This window comes from Osmerus eperlanus, chromosome 1, assembly GCF_963692335.1.
Source record: "Osmerus eperlanus chromosome 1, fOsmEpe2.1, whole genome shotgun sequence".
In the NCBI taxonomy this organism is placed as follows: Eukaryota; Metazoa; Chordata; class Actinopteri; order Osmeriformes; family Osmeridae; genus Osmerus; species Osmerus eperlanus.
The window spans coordinates 24,904,209-24,926,382 of record NC_085018.1 but is presented as its reverse complement, the minus strand read 5'-3'; the positions used below and the strand labels follow the sequence as shown (position 1 = coordinate 24,926,382).

The 22,174-nt window shown below is 51.4% G+C and overlaps 1 protein-coding gene across 1 annotated transcript; it reads right to left on the bottom strand.

Moving 5' to 3' along the window:
* Positions 1-218: 218 nt before the first annotated feature.
* Positions 219-21,397, bottom strand: mars1 (methionyl-tRNA synthetase 1). Its single transcript, XM_062472533.1, has 21 exons — positions 21,133-21,397; positions 19,300-19,390; positions 18,212-18,290; positions 17,605-17,736; positions 17,190-17,265; positions 15,673-15,857; positions 14,478-14,587; positions 14,234-14,350; positions 13,291-13,494; positions 11,908-12,109; positions 11,166-11,240; positions 10,905-11,075; positions 5,842-5,937; positions 5,562-5,679; positions 4,635-4,848; positions 4,074-4,205; positions 3,508-3,612; positions 2,931-3,126; positions 2,614-2,685; positions 1,023-1,157; positions 219-767 (listed from the first exon to the last, which is right to left on the bottom strand). The coding sequence occupies exons 1-21, from the start codon at positions 21,233-21,235 to the stop codon at positions 621-623; spliced, it is 2,760 nt and encodes a 919-aa protein (XP_062328517.1). The 5' UTR covers positions 21,236-21,397; the 3' UTR covers positions 219-620.
* Between the last annotated feature and the right edge of the window lie 777 nt (positions 21,398-22,174).

The following is a 22,174-nucleotide window of genomic DNA, read 5'->3' as shown; positions in this document are numbered from 1 at the left end:
ATTTCAATGTGTCTTCATCCAACCATTTACTCGTCTCTGTTCCCATAGAACACAGCGACGGTGACTTAATATTCATTAAAAACTTAATTAAGACCAATTAAGTTCAAAAAACGTCCGAAAACATTTGTTTAAAGTAGACCCATGACATCACTTCCCCTTCAGCAGCCCCACGACATCACTTCCCCTTCAGCAGCCCCACGACATCACTTCCCCTTCAGCAGCTCCCGCCCTCCGTAAATCATGCGCATTAGACATATCATCCCTGAGTCCTCGTCTGCCCTCATCCCTCCATCATCCCTGGGTCTCTTGATTAACCCTCATCCCTTCAATATCCCCGTCTGGAAATCTTAATACCACTTAAAATTACGCTAATCTGAACCTTCATTTCGTGTCCGTCTTTCACTCTGTCTCTCTGTCTCGCCGTTTGTCCCTCTACCTGTCCGTCTCCCTGTCTCTGTCCCTGTCTCTGTCCCTGTCTGTCTGTCTTCCTGTCTGTCTGTCTCCCTATCTGTCTGTCTGTCTGTCTTCCTGTCTGTCTGTCTTCCTGTCTGTCTGTCTCCCTATCTGTCTGTCTGTCTGTCTCCCTGTTTGCCGTTTGTCCCTCTACCTGTCTGTCTGTCTCACTTCTTCCTGGTCTTCTGAGGGGGAGTGGGCCCTGGGTTCTGACCCTGGGCCAGCTGCTTCTTCAGCTCCAGCAGTCTGGACACCTCGGCTGTGACCAGGGCCTTGTCTGCCTTCTGGGTCTTCAGCGCTCGCACCTTGTCCCCCTGGGGCGGGCACACACACACACACACACACACACACACACACACACACACACACACACACACACACACACACACACACACACACACACACACACACACACACACACACACACACACACACACACACACACACACACACACACACACACACACACACACACACACACAGAGTGAGTCACTCGGAGGGGTGAATGCTGTGGAGCAGGTAGAGGTGTGCTGAGGGGTTAGGGTTAGTGTGATGTGAGCCAGTCCTACCTGCTCTGCCACAGCCTGGGTCAGCTGTCTGACCAGCTCCGGGTCTGCTCCGTTCACCACGGCAACGGGGGCGGGGCCAGGGGCGGAGCCTGGGCCGGGGGCGGAGCTAGGAGTGGGGGCGGAGCCAGGCTTGGTCTAGAGAAGAGTACATAGTCATTTAGCAGACGCTCTTATCCAGAGCGACTTACAGTAAGTACAGGGACATTCTCGTCAAGGCAAGGAGGGTGAAGTGCCTTGCCCAAGGACACAACGTAATTTGGCATGGCAGGATATCGAACCAACAACCTTCTGATTAATAGCCCGACTCCCTAACCACTCAACCACCTGAGTAAGATGTTAGCATGTTGTGATGGGTGATATTAGTCTGCAAGCACTGGTATGAATGTGTTTTTATTTTTAAAGTAGGTTTGTTTCAAATGCACTGTATTTATTTGTTTGTGCACAACAAACAAATAAATGTCATCTATTCCACAGCAAACTTTCATCCACAAGTTGCAAGTCCGAAGTTGAGTCAATAAAAAAATAAAAAATATCACTCCAAATCTGATCTGCTGATGTCACTCCACACGTCACACGACTGATGTTAGTGTGAAAAATGAACACGGATAAGTGAAGGTGACTGCACACACACACACACACACACACACACACACACACACACACACACACACACACACACACCTTAGCTACCTGTGGTTTAGAGTCTTCCTCCTCTGGCTGAAGGGGCGGGGTTCAGACAGGAGGTTAGTGAGATGCACACCAGAGTGTCTGCACACACAGCTGTGACCACACCACAACTAACCACCCCGTCCAGTCATACAACTCTAAACTAAAAATGGCCTTATACTTTTTAAATAACCATAACTTGCTCAATTTTCAACCGATTTTTAAATGGTTTGGTTTGTTATCAACGTCAGAGATGTCGGTATGCCACTGCATACTTATGATTAATTATGTTTTTTTTTTAAGTGGCATAACGACATCTCTGACGTTGATAACAAACCAAACCGTTTAAAAATTGGTTGAAAATTTAGCAAGTTATGGTCATTTAAAAAGTACATGTAGCATCAACACAATGTTATGGGTGAGCGAGTTGACTGTAGCAAGATGGCCGCCATGTGCGGACGTTCGACTCCGTTGTCCGGGAACGCGGACGAGACATCTACCCTTTATATATATCTATGAGTTACTGTATGTGAAGAAATAACCCTAACAACTGTGACATCACAAACAAGGTGTACTGGAATAACCCTAACTCAACTGTGACATCACAAACAAGGTGTACTGGAATAACCCTAACTCAACTGTGACATCACTAACAAGGTGTTGTGTGATGTCACAGTAGGACATTGTCATTGTAGGACAGGAGACCACCACAGCCACAGTGATGCAACAGGTGTCACAGCTGCGTACTGGAATAAACCCTGGCAGAGTTAGGGTTGAGGTGGTCATTTATCAATATTTAATAACCATAATAACCCCTAAACCAGAATATTTATCCATCATTCATCCATAAATCATCCCTCCTGGAGTTCCTGTTATGGGATGTCTGCCTGGTTTAGTGGGGCGTCTGCATGGCGACAGTACTCACCTGCTGACCTCCGAATTTCTTCTTCAGGCCTTCGATATGGTCAGCCTCCAGCTTCTGGAACAGGGGACTGACCTGGGAGAGGGAGGGGAGGTGTGTATCAGAGGTGTGCAGTGAGACAGGTGTGCAGTGAGACAGGTGTGCATGAGGTGTGCAGTGAGACAGCTGTGCAGAGAGACAGGTGTGCATGAGGTGTGCAGTGAGACAGGTGTGTATCAGGTGTGCAGTGAGACAGCTGTTCAGTGAGACAGGTGTGTATCAGGTGTGCAGTGAGACAGGTGTGCAGTGAGACAGGTGAGTCTGGGCTGGCCGTGTCTCACCGTGCCGATGTGGTGTCCAGCGGGCAGGGAGCAGAGGAAGCTTCCCTCCCCCAGCAGCATGGCCGCCTCACAGGCCGCCGGGGCCTGCAGCTGCTCCTGGATGGTCCGGCTCATCGACGGCATGTAGGGCTGCAGCATCACCGACAGCAGACACGCCACGTTCACCGACACACCTGTCACCGTGCCCGCTCGCTCCCTGGGGGGGGGGGGGGGGAGAGGTACAAACAGGAAGAAGATGAGAGACAGAGTGAGAGAAGAGAGAAAGAAAGACAGGGAAGGAGAGAGAGAGAGGGAGAGAGAGAGAGGGAGGGAGAGACAGAGAGAGGGAGAGACAGAGAGAGGGAGAGAGGGAGAGAGAGGGAGGGAGGGAGAGGGAGAGAGAGGGAAGGAGAGACAGAGAGAGGGAGGGAGAGAGGGAGAGACAGAGAGAGACAGGGAGAGAGACAGAGAGAGGGGGAGGGAGAGACAGAGAGAGGGAGAGAGAGGGAGGGAGAGACGGAGAGAGAGAGAGAGGGAGGGAGAGACAGGGAGAGAGAGAGATAGGGAGACAGAGAAAGAGAGACAGAGAGAGACTCACTTGTCAGCATCTCCTCCTTTGATCTTTTTCCAGGGCTCGTTGACTTGGATGTACTGGTTACCGTGGCGAGAGATGTTGAGGATGCACTTGAGGGCATCACGGATCCTGATTGGACAATTCAAAGAGGGTGATGTCATGTGATGAGCCTGGGTCAGTGTAACAGTGTTACTGCAGGTGAGTGTGGGCTGGTGTAACGGTGTTAGTGTAACAGTGTTGGTGAGTGTTGGTGTACCAGCGCAGGTGTACCAGGGCAGGTGTACCAGGGCAGGTGTACCAGGGCAGGTGTACCAGCTAAGGTGTACCAGGGCAGGTGTACCAGGGCAGGTGTACCAGTGCAGGTGTACCAGGGCAGGTGTACCAGGGCAGGTGTACCAGCTAAGGTGTACCAGGGCAGGTGTACCAGGGCAGGTGTACCAGCTCAGGTGTACCAGTGCAGGTGTACCAGTTCAGGTGTACCAGGGCAGGTGTACCAGCTCAGGTGTACCAGCGCAGGTGTACCAGCGCAGGTGTACCAGCTCAGGTGTACCAGCTCAGGTGTACCAGGGCAGTGAGGGCTGCAGTCTCACCTGACTTTGTCCAGCAGCTGGATGTACTGTCGGAGCTCCCAGCCCACCTGCGCCAGGAGACTCAGATCCTGCTGCTGCAGCTGCATCACAGGCACACGGCCCTCGAAGAACTTACACACAAACATCCCCGCCCTGGAGGAGGGGGGAGAGGAGAGGGGGGAGCGGGGAGGAGAGGGGAGGAGACAGGGGGGAGAGGGGAGGGGGGAGCGGGGAGGAGAGGGGAGGAGAGAGGGGGGAGAGGGGAGGGGGGAGAGGAGAGGCGGGGAGGGGGGAGAGGAGAGGAGAGGGGAGGGGAGAGGGGGGAGAGGAGAGGAGAGGGGGGAGGAGGGGGGAGAGGAGAGGAGTGGGGGGAGGAGGGGGGAGAGGAGTGGGGGGAGGGGAGGGGGGAGAGGAGAGGCGGGGAGGGGGGAGAGGAGAGGAGTGGGGGGAGGGGAGGGGGGAGAGGATGAAAAGAGAGAGGCACGAATTAGACCAGGCGTTATCGTAGCTGTAGTTCTCAACCTGCCACCTGAGAGTTGACTAGTAACTAGAGCATTATGGGAGTTGTAGTTTCCCACCTACCTGTTGATGAAGTTGCCCAGGTTGTTGAGCAGCTCAGAGTTGTTCTTCAGGGCCATGTCGGCCCAGGAGAAGGCGGAGTCCTGGCCCTCGGGACGCAGGTAGAGCAGGTAGAAGCGCCACACGTCCGACGGGATGCCCGTGTCCTGCGCCATGTCCCCAAACACGCCCACGCCACGACTCTTGGAGAACTTGGTGTCCTCGTAGTTCAGGTACTCTGAGGGAGGGAGGGAGGGAGGGAGAGGGGAGTTAGAGAGAGGGTGAGGAATACAGGAGAGAGAGGAGTTAGAGAGAGAGAGAGAGTGAGGAATACAGGAGAGAGAGGAGTTAGAGAGAGAGAGAGAGTGAGGAATACAGGAGAGAGAGGAGTTAGAGAGAGAGAGAGAGTGAGGAATACAGGAGAGAGAGGAGTTAGAGAGAGAGAGAGAGTGAGGAATACAGGAGAGAGAGGAGTTAGAGAGAGAGAGAGAGTGAGGAATACAGGAGAGAGAGGAGTTAGAGAGAGAGAGAGAGTGAGGAATACAGGAGAGAGAGGAGTTAGAGAGAGAGAGAGAGTGAGGAATACAGGAGAGAGAGGAGTTAGAGAGAGAGAGAGAGAGTGAGGAATACAGGAGAGAGAGGAGTTAGAGAGAGAGAGAGAGTGAGGAATACAGGAGAGAGGAGTTAGAAAGAGAGAGGGTGAGGAATACAGAAGGAGAGAGAGGAGTTAGAGAGAGAGAGGGTGAGGAATACAGGAGAGAGAGGAGTTAGAGAGAGAGAGAAGAGAGAGAGACGATTCATTTAAATTCATACTATAAAGTGAAATTGGGTGTAACCAAATTAGTGTATGTATTTGTGTATGTGTGTATGTCAATGTGTGTGTGTGGCTGTACGTACATGTGTATGCAAGTATGTGTACGGTATGTGTGTGTGTGTGTGCGTGCTGTGTACCCGTGGCGATGAGGTTGTTGACCAGTGTGTAGTTGTCCTGGGCGCCCAGCAGAGAGCAGGGGAACACCACACTGTGAAAAGGCACGTTGTCTTTGGCCATGAAGTTATACAGCTCCACCTGGTGGTGGGGACAGGAACAACACGATGACTTCATCTCACGTCACCATGAGATCATCACTCAGGAGGTTTATATATATCCTTTATACATTTATATATATCCCCTACAGCATGTTGTTTTATAACGTGAGGGTTAACATGGAAGGAGGATGAGTCACTGCACCTGCTTGGGGTTCTTCCACCACCTCTCCCATTGGTCGGTGTAGTTGGCCGTGATGGACAGGTAGCCAATGGGAGCGTCAAACCACACGTAGAACACCTGTGGTAGAAACACGCGTGTTCAGAGCCCAACCCTCAGTGTCATGTGTGTGTGTGTACCTTGTCAGAGTACTCTGGGTGGGGTACAGGCGTGTGTGTGTGTGTGTACCTTGTCAGAGAAGTCTGGGTGGGGTACATGCATGTGCGTGTGTGTGTGTGTGTGTACCTTGTCAGAGTACTCTGGGTGGGGTACAGGCGTGTGCGTGTGTGTACCTTGTCAGAGTACTCTGGGTGGGGTACAGGCGTGTGTGTGTGTGTGTACCTTGTCAGAGTACTCTGGGTGGGGTACAGGCGTGTGTGTGTGTGTGTACCTTGTCAGAGTACTCTGGGTGGGGTACAGGCATGTGTGTGTGTGTGTACCTTGTCAGAGTACTCTGGGTGGGGTACAGGCGTGTGTGTGTGTGTGTACCTTGTCAGAGTACTCTGGGTGGGGTACAGGCGTGTGTGTGTGTGTGTACCTTGTCAGAGAAGTCTGGGTGGGGTACAGGCGTGTGTGTGTGTGTGTACCTTGTCAGAGAAGTCTGGGTGGGGTACAGGCGTGTGTGTGTGTGTACCTTGTCAGAGAACTCTGGGTGGGGTACAGGCGTGTGCGTGTGTGTACCTTGTCAGAGAACTCTGGGTGGGGTACAGGCATGTGCGTGTGTGTGTGTGTGTGTACCTTGTCAGAGTACTCTGGGTGGGGTACAGGCGTGTGCGTGTGTGTACCTTGTCAGAGTACTCTGGGTGGGGTACAGGCATGTGCGTGTGTGTGTACCTTGTCAGAGTACTCTGGGTGTGGTACAGGCATGTGCGTGTGTGTGTACCTTGTCAGAGTACTCTGGGTGGGGTACAGGCATGTGCGTGTGTGTGTGTACCTTGTCAGAGTACTCTGGGTGGGGTACAGGCGTGTGTGTGTGTGTGTGCCTTGTCAGAGTACTCTGGGTGGGGTACAGGCGTGTGTGTGTGTGTGTGCCTTGTCAGAGTACTCTGGGTGGGGTACAGGCGTGTGTGTGTGTGTGTGCCTTGTCAGAGTACTCTGGGTGGGGTACAGGCGTGTGTGTGTGTGTACCTTGTCAGAGAACTCTGGGTGGGGTACAGGCATGTGCGTGTGTGTGTGTGTGTGTACCTTGTCAGAGAAGTCTGGGTGGGGTACAGGCATGTGCGTGTGTGTGTGTGTGTGTGTGTACCTTGTCAGAGTACTCTGGGTGGGGTACAGGCGTGTGTGTGTGTGTGTACCTTGTCAGAGTACTCTGGGTGGGGTACAGGCGTGTGTGTGTGTGTGTACCTTGTCAGAGTACTCTGGGTGGGGTACAGGCATGTGTGTGTGTGTGTACCTTGTCAGAGTACTCTGGGTGGGGTACAGGCGTGTGTGTGTGTGTGTACCTTGTCAGAGTACTCTGGGTGGGGTACAGGCGTGTGTGTGTGTGTGTACCTTGTCAGAGAAGTCTGGGTGGGGTACAGGCGTGTGTGTGTGTGTGTACCTTGTCAGAGAAGTCTGGGTGGGGTACAGGCGTGTGTGTGTGTGTACCTTGTCAGAGTACTCTGGGTGGGGTACAGGCGTGTGCGTGTGTGTACCTTGTCAGAGAACTCTGGGTGGGGTACAGGCATGTGCGTGTGTGTGTGTGTGTGTACCTTGTCAGAGTACTCTGGGTGGGGTACAGGCGTGTGCGTGTGTGTACCTTGTCAGAGTACTCTGGGTGGGGTACAGGCATGTGCGTGTGTGTGTACCTTGTCAGAGTACTCTGGGTGTGGTACAGGCATGTGCGTGTGTGTGTACCTTGTCAGAGTACTCTGGGTGGGGTACAGGCATGTGCGTGTGTGTGTGTACCTTGTCAGAGTACTCTGGGTGGGGTACAGGCGTGTGTGTGTGTGTGTGCCTTGTCAGAGTACTCTGGGTGGGGTACAGGCGTGTGTGTGTGTGTGTGCCTTGTCAGAGTACTCTGGGTGGGGTACAGGCGTGTGTGTGTGTGTGTGCCTTGTCAGAGTACTCTGGGTGGGGTACAGGCGTGTGTGTGTGTGTACCTTGTCAGAGAACTCTGGGTGGGGTACAGGCATGTGCGTGTGTGTGTGTGTGTGTGTGTACCTTGTCAGAGAAGTCTGGGTGGGGTACAGGCATGTGCGTGTGTGTGTGTGTGTGTACCTTGTCAGAGTACTCTGGGTGGGGTACAGGCGTGTGTGTGTGTGTACCTTGTCAGAGTAGTCTGGGTGGGGTACAGGCATGTGTGTGTGTGTGTGTACCTTGTCAGAGTACTCTGGGTGGGGTACAGGCGTGTGTGTGTGTGTACCTTGTCAGAGTACTCTGGGTGGGGTACAGGCGTGTGTGTGTGTGTGTACCTTGTCAGAGTACTCTGGGTGGGGTACAGGCGTGTGTGTGTGTGTGTACCTTGTCAGAGTACTCTGGGTGGGGTACAGGCATGTGTGTGTGTGTGTACCTTGTCAGAGTACTCTGGGTGGGGTACAGGCGTGTGTGTGTGTGTGTACCTTGTCAGAGTACTCTGGGTGGGGTACAGGCGTGTGTGTGTGTGTGTACCTTGTCAGAGAAGTCTGGGTGGGGTACAGGCGTGTGTGTGTGTGTGTACCTTGTCAGAGAAGTCTGGGTGGGGTACAGGCGTGTGTGTGTGTGTACCTTGTCAGAGTACTCTGGGTGGGGTACAGGCGTGTGCGTGTGTGTACCTTGTCAGAGAACTCTGGGTGGGGTACAGGCATGTGCGTGTGTGTGTGTGTGTGTACCTTGTCAGAGTACTCTGGGTGGGGTACAGGCGTGTGCGTGTGTGTACCTTGTCAGAGTACTCTGGGTGGGGTACAGGCATGTGCGTGTGTGTGTACCTTGTCAGAGTACTCTGGGTGTGGTACAGGCATGTGCGTGTGTGTGTACCTTGTCAGAGTACTCTGGGTGGGGTACAGGCATGTGCGTGTGTGTGTGTACCTTGTCAGAGTACTCTGGGTGGGGTACAGGCGTGTGTGTGTGTGTGTGCCTTGTCAGAGTACTCTGGGTGGGGTACAGGCGTGTGTGTGTGTGTGTGCCTTGTCAGAGTACTCTGGGTGGGGTACAGGCGTGTGTGTGTGTGTGTGCCTTGTCAGAGTACTCTGGGTGGGGTACAGGCGTGTGTGTGTGTGTACCTTGTCAGAGAACTCTGGGTGGGGTACAGGCATGTGCGTGTGTGTGTGTGTGTGTACCTTGTCAGAGAAGTCTGGGTGGGGTACAGGCATGTGCGTGTGTGTGTGTGTGTGTACCTTGTCAGAGTACTCTGGGTGGGGTACAGGCGTGTGTGTGTGTGTACCTTGTCAGAGTAGTCTGGGTGGGGTACAGGCATGTGTGTGTGTGTGTGTACCTTGTCAGAGTACTCTGGGTGGGGTACAGGCGTGTGTGTGTGTGTGTACCTTGTCAGAGTACTCTGGGTGGGGTACAGGCGTGTGTGTGTGTGTGTACCTTGTCAGAGTACTCTGGGTGGGGTACAGGCGTGTGTGTGTGTGTGTGCCTTGTCAGAGTACTCTGGGTGGGGTACAGGCGTGTGCGTGTGTGTACCTTGTCAGAGTACTCTGGGTGGGGTACAGGCGTGTGTGTGTGTGTGTGCCTTGTCAGAGTACTCTGGGTGGGGTACAGGCGTGTGCGTGTGTGTACCTTGTCAGAGTACTCTGGGTGGGGTACAGGCGTGTGTGTGTGTGCCTTGTCAGAGTACTCTGGGTGGGGTACAGGCGTGTGTGCGTGTGTGTACCTTGTCAGAGTACTCTGGGTGGGGTACAGGCGTGTGTGTGTGTGTACCTTGTCAGAGTACTCTGGGTGGGGTACAGGCGTGTGTGTGTGTGTGTACCTTGTCAGAGTACTCTGGGTGGGGTACAGGCGTGTGTGTGTGTGTGTACCTTGTCAGAGTACTCTGGGTGGGGTACAGGCGTGTGTGTGTGTGTGTACCTTGTCAGAGTACTCTGGGTGGGGTACAGGCGTGTGTGTGTGTGTGTGTACCTTGTCAGAGTACTCTGGGTGGGGTACAGGCGTGTGTGTGTGTGTGTGTACCTTGTCAGAGTACTCTGGGTGGGGTACAGGCGTGTGCGTGTGTGTACCTTGTCAGAGAACTCTGGGTGGGGTACAGGCATGTGCGTGTGTGTGTGTGTGTGTGTGTACCTTGTCAGAGTACTCTGGGTGGGGTACAGGCGTGTGTGTGTGTGTGTACCTTGTCAGAGAAGTCTGGGTGGGGTACAGGCGTGTGTGTGTGTGTACCTTGTCAGAGTACTCTGGGTGGGGTACAGGCGTGTGTGTGTGTGTGTACCTTGTCAGAGAAGTCTGGGTGGGGTACAGGCGTGTGTGTGTGTGTGTACCTTGTCAGAGAAGTCTGGGTGGGGTACAGGCGTGTGTGTGTGTGTGTGTGTGTACCTTGTCAGAGTACTCTGGGTGGGGTACAGGCGTGTGTGTGTGTGTGTACCTTGTCAGAGAAGTCTGGGTGGGGTACAGGCGTGTGTGTGTGTGTGTGTACCTTGTCAGAGTACTCTGGGTGGGGTACAGGCGTGTGCGTGTGTGTACCTTGTCAGAGAACTCTGGGTGGGGTACAGGCGTGTGTGTGTGTGTGTGTACCTTGTCAGAGTACTCTGGGTGGGGTACAGGCGTGTGCGTGTGTGTACCTTGTCAGAGAACTCTGGGTGGGGTACAGGCATGTGCGTGTGTGTGTGTGTGTGTACCTTGTCAGAGTACTCTGGGTGGGGTACAGGCATGTGCGTGTGTGTGTACCTTGTCAGAGTACTCTGGGTGGGGTACAGGCATGTGCGTGTGTGTGTGTACCTTGTCAGAGTACTCTGGGTGGGGTACAGGCGTGTGTGTGTGTGTGTGTGTGTGTGTGTACCTTGTCAGAGTACTCTGGGTGGGGTACAGGCGTGTGTGTGTGTGTGTGTGTACCTTGTCAGAGTACTCTGGGTGGGGTACAGGCGTGTGTGTGTGTGTGTGTGTGTGTACCTTGTCAGAGTACTCTGGGTGGGGTACAGGCGTGTGTGTGTGTGTACCTTGTCAGAGAAGTCTGGGTGGGGTACAGGCGTGCCCCAGCGCAGGTCTCTGGTGATGCAGCGTGGCTTCAGACCGTCCCTCAGCCAGGACCGTGTGATCTGCTTGGCGTTGGCTGTCCAATCACCCGCCGCCGTCGAGCCCTCCAGCCACGCCTCCAGCTCACTCTCCAACTGAGAGAGAGAGAGAGTAGGTCTAGGTGTGTGTGTGTGTATCATGGGGAGGCCAGGATGTGTGTGTGTGCCACGGCTAGGTGTGTATACCTTGGGTAGGTCTAGGAACAGATGTTTTGAGGATTGGATGACAGGAGTCTCTTTGCAGACTTTACACTGGGGGTCCTGGGGAGAGAGACACACACACACACACACACAGCAGGTGAGGACAATCCATCACCTCTATCGCACCTCTAAGACAAACACCCCCTTCTAGGTCACCTGACACAAACACCCCCTTCTAGGTCACCTGACACAAACACCCCCCTCTAGGTCACCTGACACAAACACCCCCCTCTAGGTCACCTGACACAAACACCCCCCTCTAGGTCACCTGACACAAACACCCCCCTCTAGGTCACCTGACACAAACACCCCCCTCTAGGTCACCTGATACAAACACCCCCCTCTAGGTCACCTGACACAAACACCCCCCTCTAGGTCACCTGACACAAACACCCCCCTCTAGGTCACCTGACACAAACACCCCCCTCTAGGTCACCTGACACAAACACCCCCCTCTAGGTCACCTGACACAAACACCCCCCTCTAGGTCACCTGACACAAACACCCCCCTCTAGGTCACCTGACACAAACACCCCCCTCTAGGTCACCTGACACAAACACCCCCCTCTAGGTCACCTGACACTGGCACACTACAGGATACATTCTACAGATTCCTGGAGGTGGTTTAATGATAGGTTGTAGAGACCACAAGCTAGGTCGTAGACACTAGAGGCTAGATTCTAAAGGCTGGGGGTCAGAGGTCAGGTTCTAGAGGTTGGAGACTGACCCTGAGCTCCACGGCGTTGATGAGTCGCCCGCACTTGTCGCACTGGTCCCCGCGGGCCTCTGGGTAGCTGCAGTGAGGACACGCCCCCTCCACGAAGCGGTCAGCCAGGAAACGCTGGCAGCTCTGGCAGCGGAGCTGCTCCACCGTGTCCTCCAGGAGGAAGCCCCGCTCGTGCAGGCGCCAGAAGATGTTCTGGGCCACCCTGACAGGAGAGGAGGGGCAGGGGGAGAGGAGGGGCAGGGGGAGAGGAGGGGCAGGGGGAGAGGAGGGGCAGGGGGAGAGGAGGGGCAGGGGGAGAGGAGGGGCAGGGGGAGAGGAGGGGCAGGGGGAGAGGAGGGGCAGGGGGAGAGGAGGAGTTTGTCAACAGAATGTGACGTTGTCCGTCTAGGGGTGTGTGGTCCTCAGTTATCTATCTATAGATCCTCAGTTATCTATCTAGATGTCCTTAGGTTATCTATCTAGAGATGCTCAGTTATATATCTAGATGTCCTTAGGTTATCTATCTAGAGATGCTCAGTTATATATCTAGATGTCCTTAGGTTATCTATCTAGAGATGCTCAGTTATATATCTAGATGTCCTTAGGTTATCTATCTAGAGATCCTCAGTTATATATCTAGATGTCCTTAGGTTATCTATCTAGAGATGCTCAGTTATATATCTAGATGTCCTTAGGTTATCTATCTAGAGATGCTCAGTTATATATCTAGATGTCCTTAGGTTATCTATCTAGAGATCCTCAGTTATATATCTAGATGTCCTTAGGTTATCTATCTAGAGATGCTCAGTTATATATCTAGATGTCCTTAGGTTATCTATCTAGAGATGCTCAGTTATATATCTAGATGTCCTTAGGTTATCTATCTAGAGATGCTCAGTTATATATCTAGATGTCCTTAGGTTATCTATCTAGAGATGCTCAGTTATATATCTAGAGGTCCTTAGGTTATCTATCTAGAGATCCTCAGTTATATATCTAGATGTCCTTAGGTTATCTATCTAGAGATGCTCAGTTATATATCTAGAGGTCCTTAGGTTATCTATCTAGAGATCCTCAGTTATATATCTAGATGTCCTTAGGTTATCTATCTAGAGATGCTCATTTATATATCTAGATGTCCTTAGGTTATCTATCTAGAGATCCTCAGTTATCTATCTAGAGGTCCTCAGTTATCTATCTAGATGTCCTTAGGTTATCTATCTAGAGATCCTCAGTTATCTATCTCGAGGTCCTTAACTGATCCAGGTGTGTGTGGTCCAGGTGTGTGTGGTCCAAGTGTGTGGTCCAGGTGTGTGTGGTCCAGGTGTGTGTGGTCCAGGTGTGTGTGGTCCAGGTGTGTGTGGTCCAGGTGTGTGTGGTCCAGGTGTGTGTGGTCGTTCTTACTCCGTCTGCTTCTCTGTAGTGGTGCGGCCGAAGTAGTCGAAGTCGATCTGGAACCAGCTGTAGATGCTGGCGTGGACGGCGTGGTACTTATCACAGATCTGCTGCGGCGTCAGGCCCTCCTCCCGGGCCTTGTTCTCTGTGGCCGTGCCGTACTCGTCAGTCCCACACACGTAGAGCACGTTCCAGCCCCGCAGACGACCGTACCTGGGGGGAGGTGGAGGGGAGAGGTGGAGGGGAGAGGAAAGTAACGAAGTTCAAGTTCCTTGCCTGGAGGGCCGTAAAAGAGAACAAAGACAAGTGGAGAGGAGTGGGGAGGAGAGAGGAGGAGTGGAGAAGAGAGGAGCAGTGGGGAGGAGAGAGGAGGAGTGGAGAAGAGAGGAGTGGGGAGGAGAGAGGAGGAGTGGAGAAGAGAGGAGGAGTGGGGAGGAGAGAGGAGGACTGGAGAAGAGAGGAGAAGTGGGGAGGAGAGCGGAGGAGTGGGGAGGAGAGAGGAGGACTGGGGAGGAGAGAGGAGGAGTGGAGAAGAGAGGAGGAGTGGGGAGGAGAGAGGAGGAGTGGAGAAGAGAGGAGGAGTGGGGAGGAGAGAGGAGGAGTGGAGAAGAGAGGAGGAGTGGGGAGGAGAGAGGAGGAGTGGAGAAGAGAGGAGCAGTGGGGAGGAGAGAGGAGGACTGGAGAAGAGAGGAGGAGTGGGGAGGAGAGAGGAGGACTGGAGAAGAGAGGAGAAGTGGGGAGGAGAGCGGAGGAGTGGGGAGGAGAGAGTAGGACTGGGGAGGAGAGAGGAGGACTGGAGAAGAGAGGAGGAGTGGGGAGGAGAGAGGAGGACTGGAGAAGAGAGGAGTGGGGAGGAGAGAGGAGGACTGGAGAAGAGAGGAGTGGGGAGAAGAGAGGAGTAGGGAGGAGAGAGGAGTGGGGAGGAGAGAGGAGGAGACAGGAGGAGCTGTACCTGGCGAACACGTCAGCACTGAGGACACAGCCGATGATGTTTCCCAGGTGAGGAACGTTGTTGACGTACGGCAAGGCACTAGTCAGCAGGACATTCCTCTTCCCTTCCTGAGGCAGACTGGGACACACACACACACCTTGTCAGGCAAGCTAGCAAGGGATAGGGTTAGCAAATGTATAATGTCTTATTTCCACAGATGTTCTAATCCAAAGAAAGGTTGGTGTCTGGGTGGGTGAGGGCCTACATAGGGTGCTGTCTGGGTGATGGGGCAGGGGAGCCCTCCAGGCCTCTGCTCCAGGTCTGGGCTGCTGTTTGCAGCTCCTCCTCAGAGATCACACGCTGACACTCCTCCTCCTGGGGAGAGGAACACACACACACACACCAGTCAGTAAACACACACACACACCAGTCAGTAAACACACACACACACCAGTCAGTAAACACACACACACCAGTCAGTAAACACACACACACCAGTCAGTAAACACACACACACACCAGTCAGTAAACACACACACACCAGTCAGTAAACACACACACACCAGTCAGTAAACACACACACACACCAGTCAGTAAACACACACACACACCAGTCAGTAAACACACACACACACCAGTCAGTAAACACACACACACACCAGTCAGTAAACACACACCAGTCAGTAAACACACACACCAGTCAGTAAACACACACACACACCAGTCAGTAAACACACACACACCAGTCAGTAAACACACACACACACCAGTCAGTAAACACACACACACACCAGTCAGTAAACACACACACACATCAGTCAGTAAACACACACACACCAGTCAGTAAACACACACACACCAGTCAGTAAACACACACACACACCAGTCAGTAAACACACACACACCAGTCAGTAAACACACACACACCAGTCAGTAAACACACACACACACCAGTCAGTAAACACACACACACCAGTCAGTAAACACACACACACACCAGTCAGTAAACACACACACACCAGTCAGTAAACACACACACACCAGTCAGTAAACACACACACACACCAGTCAGTAAACACACACACACCAGTCAGTAAACACACACACACCAGTCAGTAAACACACACACACATCAGTCAGTAAACACATACACACACACACCAGTCAGTAAACACACCCACCAGTCAGTAAACACACACACACACCAGTCAGTAAACACACACACACACACCAGTCAGTAAACACACACACACACACACACCAGTCAGTAAACACACACACACCAGTCAGTAAACACACATACACACCAGTCAGTAAACACACACACACGCACCAGTCAGGAAAGACACACACACCAGTCAGTAAACACACACACACTTATCAGTAACACGACACACACACACCAGTCAGTCAACAAACCAGTGGAGTCTCACTTCTGGGTTAAGGCAAGACAGTCTCACCTCTGGCGGGCTGTTGCAAGGCTGCATGTCTCTGTGCTGGCTGTTTGGGGTGGGCTGTCTCTGCAGGTACCCCTTCAGGGCCTCCAGCCCCCGGCCCTGCAGGACCTTGCGTGCGGCAGCCTTGCACGCCTGCAGCGCCCCCACGCGCTCGAACCAGCCCTGCACGCTCTTCTGCCCCTGCAACGCTGTGGACCCCAGCACACGTCAACACTCTGCTCTCAGAGCATCCCACCCGGGGTCCTGACCCCACCTTCTCCCCACCTGGGGTTCTGACCCCACCTTCTCCCCACCTGGGGTCCTGACCCCATCTTCACCCCACCCGGGGTCCTGATCCCACCTTCACCCCACCCGGGCTTCCGACCCCACCTTATCCCCACCTGGGGTCCTGACCCCATCTTCTCCCCACCTGGGGTCCTGACCCCACCTTATCCCCACCTGGGGTCCTGACCCCACCTTATCCCCACCTGGGGTCCTGACCCCACCTTATCCCCACCTGGGGTCCTGACCCCACCTTCACCCCACCCGGGGCCCCGACACTTTCAATACAGTCTGCCCATGTGAATAACATGTGTGGATGTGCTCTTACAAACACGGGGTCAGTAGCTAGATAGGGTATGAGGTGTCCTTAGTTTGGAAAGAAACACACAGATTAAAAAAACACAATATTTTGTAGTATTACTTTACGCTGATATTTAGAAACACAAAAAAAAAAAAATCTAAACCGTCCCAGCACTACGATGTAGGCCTCTGATGGGATGTCTCTGCACAGCTCTGCCACAGCACTTTGACCAGGTCAATACAGTTATTAGAACACAGATCAATACACATGCAAGAGATGGAGAGATGATGAGAGATGGAGAGAGATGAAGAGAGAGATGGAGAGAAATGATGAGAGATGAAGAGAGAGAGATGGAGAGAGATGATGAGAGATGAAGAGAGAGAGATGGAGAGATGAAGAGAGAGATGGAGAGGGACAGAGAGGCAGCCAATCATAGATGGAGACGGAAAGAGAGAGTTAGAGAGAGAGTTAGAGAGTACAACGGTACTTAGGAATGGTTCGCTTGACCCGATGTTAGTTTCCTCAAGGATCACAATGACTCTTGCTTAGAGACTTGTTGCTCTTGTGGTTAGTGGTTACTGATTTAAATTTTTGTACTCGCTGTGATATAGTTTTTATTATTGTTGCTTGTTTTTTTTGTCTACAGGTACACTTGCACTTATAGCGGTTCATGTTGTTTAATTGTAACTTGTTTAACTACATGCTCTTATGGTTCTTCCTTTGGCACTTACTTTGGTTGTTCACAATGTGTGCTTCATGTTTTGGCTACTCGCAATGTTTTTGTGGCTATCTTGTTGTTATTATCAGTGACCTGTGCACTTTGTAAAGCTATCTCTTGGAAGTCGCTTTGGATAAAAGCGTCTGCTAAATGAATAAATGTAAATGTAATGTAGAGAGAGAGAGACAGACAACAGCTTTAAATGTTAAATGAGGGTCGGATGATGGTTGGCTGAGTCACCTTGCGCCAGGCTGGGTTCAGACTGGACAGGGTAGAGTGCAGCCCAGAGGACGATGTCAGCTACAGAAACAGCCTCCTGCAACACAGTACAGCTATCAATATGGCCCAGTCTGAACACACACACATACACACACACACACACACACACACTACAGTACAGCTATCAATATAGCCCAGTCTGAACACACACACATACACACAGTACAGTACAGCTATCAATATGGCCCAGTCTGAACACACACATACACACACACACAGTACAGTACAGCTATCAATACCGCCCAGTCTGAACTCTCTCACACACACACACACTTACACACACACCAAACTGCTCTCAATCCAGCCCAGTCTTAACTTACACACACACGTTACACACACACGTGTGTATGTGTAACGTGTGTGTGTGTGGACGTACGGATGTTAGGAACGGGGCAGTCCTCTTGCTCAGGCTCTGGTTCAGGAAGTGGAGAGGAGCCTGGAGGACGCTGGAGGCCTCTGCTGCCTTTCCCTGCAGCACCACCTGGTGGAGGGCAAGCTGCAGTGCAGGCTGCAGACACGGAGATACCTGGTTAACCTTGTTACAGTTCAGAATTACTTTTCATTCAAAGTACAGAAGGCAAGTACTCATCCCCTGAGCTATATCCATCCCTGAACGTGTATGTATGTATCTAAATACTAGATAGACTTACACTATTATAATGTACTAAATGCTAGATACAATATGCTACTTGCTAGATCATACATGCCAAGTGTTCCATTTGCTTCATGATACATGCTAGGTAGGTCCTACTAGACTTTGTTTTTTGGGGGGAAGATATATTTTGGGTGGCATTTCTGGAGAGGACAGGAAATGTAAGAAAAAAGAGAGAGGGGATGAAATGCGGTAAAGGGCCTGGGTTAGGATTCGAACTATTCCGCATTAGTCCGGTGAGCCACCGGGGCCCCTAGGTACCAGATCTCATACCTGTAGCTCAGTGGTACCAGATCTAATACCTGTAGCTCAGTGGTACCAGATCTCATACCTGTAGCTCAGTGGCCTCCCATTCCAGCCACTGGTTACTGAGCCCACTGGCCTCCTGACCTCTCAGCTCAAACAGGTACCTGGGGGTCACACATGAGGTCATTAGCAACAGCACACACACACACACACACACACACACACACACTCCTCACACACACCCCTCACACACACCCCACACACACCCCTCACACACACACCCCTCACACACACACCCCTCACACACACACCCCTCACACACACACACACACACTCCTCACACACACACACACACACACACACACACCCCTCACACACCCCTCACACACACACCCCTCACACACACACACACCCCTCACACACCCCTCAACGAGAGGGGTGTGTGAGGGAACGAGAGAGAGAGAGGAGAGAGATTGAGAGAGAGAGAGAGAGAGAGAGAGGAGAGAGATTGAGAGAGAGAGAGAGAGAGAGAGAGAGAGAGAGAGAGAGAGAGAGAGAGAGAGAGAGAGAGAGAGAGAGAGAGAGAGAGAGAGAGAGAGAGAGAGAGAGAGAGAGAGAGGAGATACTAGGAGACTCCTGTGAAGGGGTGGGTAGATAAGTGGGTGGGTAGGGTAAGGTAGGGTAGGGTAGGGTAGGGTAGGGTAAGGTAGGGTAAGGTAGGGTAAGGTAGGGTAAGGTAGGGTAAGGTAGGTTAGGGTAGGGTAGGGTAGGGTAAGGTAGGGTAGGGTAGGGTAGGGTAGGGTAGGGTAAGGTAGGGTAAGGTAGGGTAGGGTAGGGTAAGGTAGGGTAGGGTAGGGTAAGGTAGGGTAGGGTAGGGTAAGGTAGGGTAGGGTAGGGTAGGGTAGGGTAGGGTAAGGTAGGGTAGGGTAGGGTAAGGTAGGGTAAGGTAGGGTAAGGTAGGGTAAGGTAGGGTAGGGTAGGGTAGGGTAAGGTAGGGTAGGGTAGGGTAAGGTAGGGTAAGGTAGGGTAGGGTAGGGTAAGGTAAGGTAAGGTAAGGTAGGGTAGGGTAAGGTAGGGTAGGGTAGGGTAAGGTAGGGTAGGGTAGGGTAAGGTAGGGTAGGGTAGGGTAGGGTAAGGTAGGGTAAGGTAGGGTAGGGTAAGGTAGGTACTGACTGGCAGATGGTGTTTGGGCTGAACAGGAGGGTTCCGCTGGGCAGTGCCAGGGCCGGCAGGGTAGGACGACTCAGGAAGGGAACCACTCTCTCTGCACAGGAAACGCATCACACGTCAGGGACACACAGGAAACGCATCACACACATACGTGTACTCACGGACTCACAATCACACACACGGCATTTATACGTCACCAGTTTAGTCAGAGGTTTTGGACCAAAAAAATAATCTGTATTTACTTCCGCTTAATATATAATGACAAATTCGCCAATATTAGTCAGAATCAAGACCAGGATTGATGAGTTAAGTCATTGTAACCCAAATTAATTTCAGTTACACTTTGAGTACGTGGGCACATCTGTCTGCATGGCAACCGCTAAGGAGTAGAGAGCAGAGCTCAGTCTTCCTAATCTGAAGATGACCACTAGGAAATCTGATGAAAGGAGGATTTATAATCCATACGATGATGATGAAAAAGGAGATGACTCACGAGACTGGGAGCCGTGGTGGGCGGGAGCTATGTGCTTGTTGTAAGAGCATGCTCCTATGGTTCTTCCCTTTGGCACTTATTTGGTTTTCACAATGTGTGCTTCATGTTTTGGCTACCTGCAATGTTTTGGGGCTACCTCGTTGTTATGATCAGTGACCTATGCACTTTTGTAAAGCTTTCTCTTGGAAGTCGCTTTGGATAAAAGCGTCTGCTAAATGAATAAATGTAAATCTTTAGGTGTTCGAACAGTCTAAGACACACTGCTGCATTGTATGTGCATGTCTATATTTATGTGTGAGAGAGTATTTGTTATTGTGTGCACTGTGTTTGTGTGCACGTGTGCGTGTATTTCCACATGCTCACATCCCTGCGTCATGCGTGTCCCATGCATTGTGCCCACGTGCCTGACAGTGCCCTGACAGCTGTCAGTCTGCGCACTGAGCGTCACGAGGATCTCACAGACAGAAGGTTCTCTGCTATAGACAATCAGCTCGGCCATGAAACCGCTGGCTGCGTCTAAGGTATTATCATCCTCTAAACAAGTGACATGACCCTCCAGCACTCAGCCATTCACCTAGCCCAGACAATACCGCCTCGATAGCTTGTGTTAGATGACCAGAATACTCCAGTATTGTGAGTGCTTGGCAGTTCAATGTCACTAATGGGTGGAGTGCTGGTCTAGAGTAAACAGCGTTTTAGATAGTAGCGTAGCTTTAATGGCTATTGGATTCGTCCACGGTGCAATATGTATCGAAAGCACAAGTTAATGCTAAAATGCTGGAAAATCTTTGCGGTGACACTAACTGAACGAGGTAGCCGTACTACATCTGTCATTCTCTGGGTTTAACCCTGAGGAAGAACACCTGTAAAGAAATGTACCCAAATAACCGTCAATGTTAGTTGTACCATTTATGTGTGTCGCTGATTTAGCTACACAGATAGATGGCTTTCTGAAAGACACGAAAACCAAAGACACAGTGACACACTAACCTAAAATACATTTAGAGTGGTATCTTATCTTTGTTAAAGCCACTGGATGTGTGAAAGCTGAGTTTACAGAGTCCTACACCCTGAGCCGCATAGCTAGAGCTAGCTCTAATATTTCAGCCACAACTTGTGATTGGAAAGCATGGATTGTAGCTAGCTAGTCAACAGCTGTTGTTGTCAGTAATCTCTTGAAAGAAAATAATCTATATGGATAGCAAGCTAGGTGTAGTAGCTACGGGAAAATGATCGTTAACAAGCAGTCTTGGCATGACTAATCTAGAGACACAGATCTTGAAAATGTTTAGGAACATTAGCTTGCAAGTTAGCTAGATAGCATTGCATCCAAGTCCGCTTACCTTCGTGGCTAACATGCTGAACGTTACATTGTACTCCAGTAAGTTCTAATACTGCTAACACCTTGACACAATGAGGGTTACCGTCGCTTACGAACAGGTTCATCTAGTCGCTCGTACGGAACTAAACTGGTACTGTGTTACGGAGAGATGACACGTAGTTGAGATGTAAAAATTGGAAGTATGATTGACAACATGTAACTTTGCCGGTGACGGTTTGATCGCTCCACGCAATGCTTGCACTGTGGCTGAGGCAACCACGGTACAATTGAAAATGGCGCCTGTTGTAGTTTTTCAAAGCGCATCAGCTCCTGTTACACAATAAAATCCGTCAGTGTGATGGACTACATCCCCCATCGGTGTTGCAGTTTCCTAAAACAAACCGGCGTTGTGCTTCCTGCGCTAAGATGATTGGTTTGTGTAAAACCATATGTAAACCAATCAATGTTCCGTATGTGGTTTTTATTAATTTTTTTACGAGTCCTTTCTGTTAAGTTAAGTTGATTTCTACTTGAATGCATGCACCTGTATGGCACTGCACTTTAGGAGAGGCGCACTTTTTTCAGTTGGCATGTAGCCTATCTGTGAAGTAGAGTCCCTAACGCAAGCGTGGATAAAACGGAGAGAAGCGCATCTCACTCGCAGCGTTTTTCCAATCCGAGGACCTTATAACCGTCGAGGGGCATTAATTCTCTTGCGTGAAAATAGCTTACATGGCTTTCACCGATCCGCGGTCCTGAAGGTGAGATTACAGCAATTACAATATTTTTTCGTCATATGGAGTAGGCCTACATGTTTTCCCCATCCAAAATAAAACTAATGAAATACAAATTTGTTCAAAGTTGTAACCTAATAATCAGTGTACGACAGGACGGAGTAGATTTGTGCATATAGCCTACATATTGAGAGGAAAAATTCACGCCAGTATATTAATACGTTATTGGAATACTTTGACAAGAAATATACACCCCAGTGTGCCACTCTTGATATCGCGTGTGGAGCAGCAGGTGTTGGCGCGTGCACGCAATATGGGACTTGAGATGAT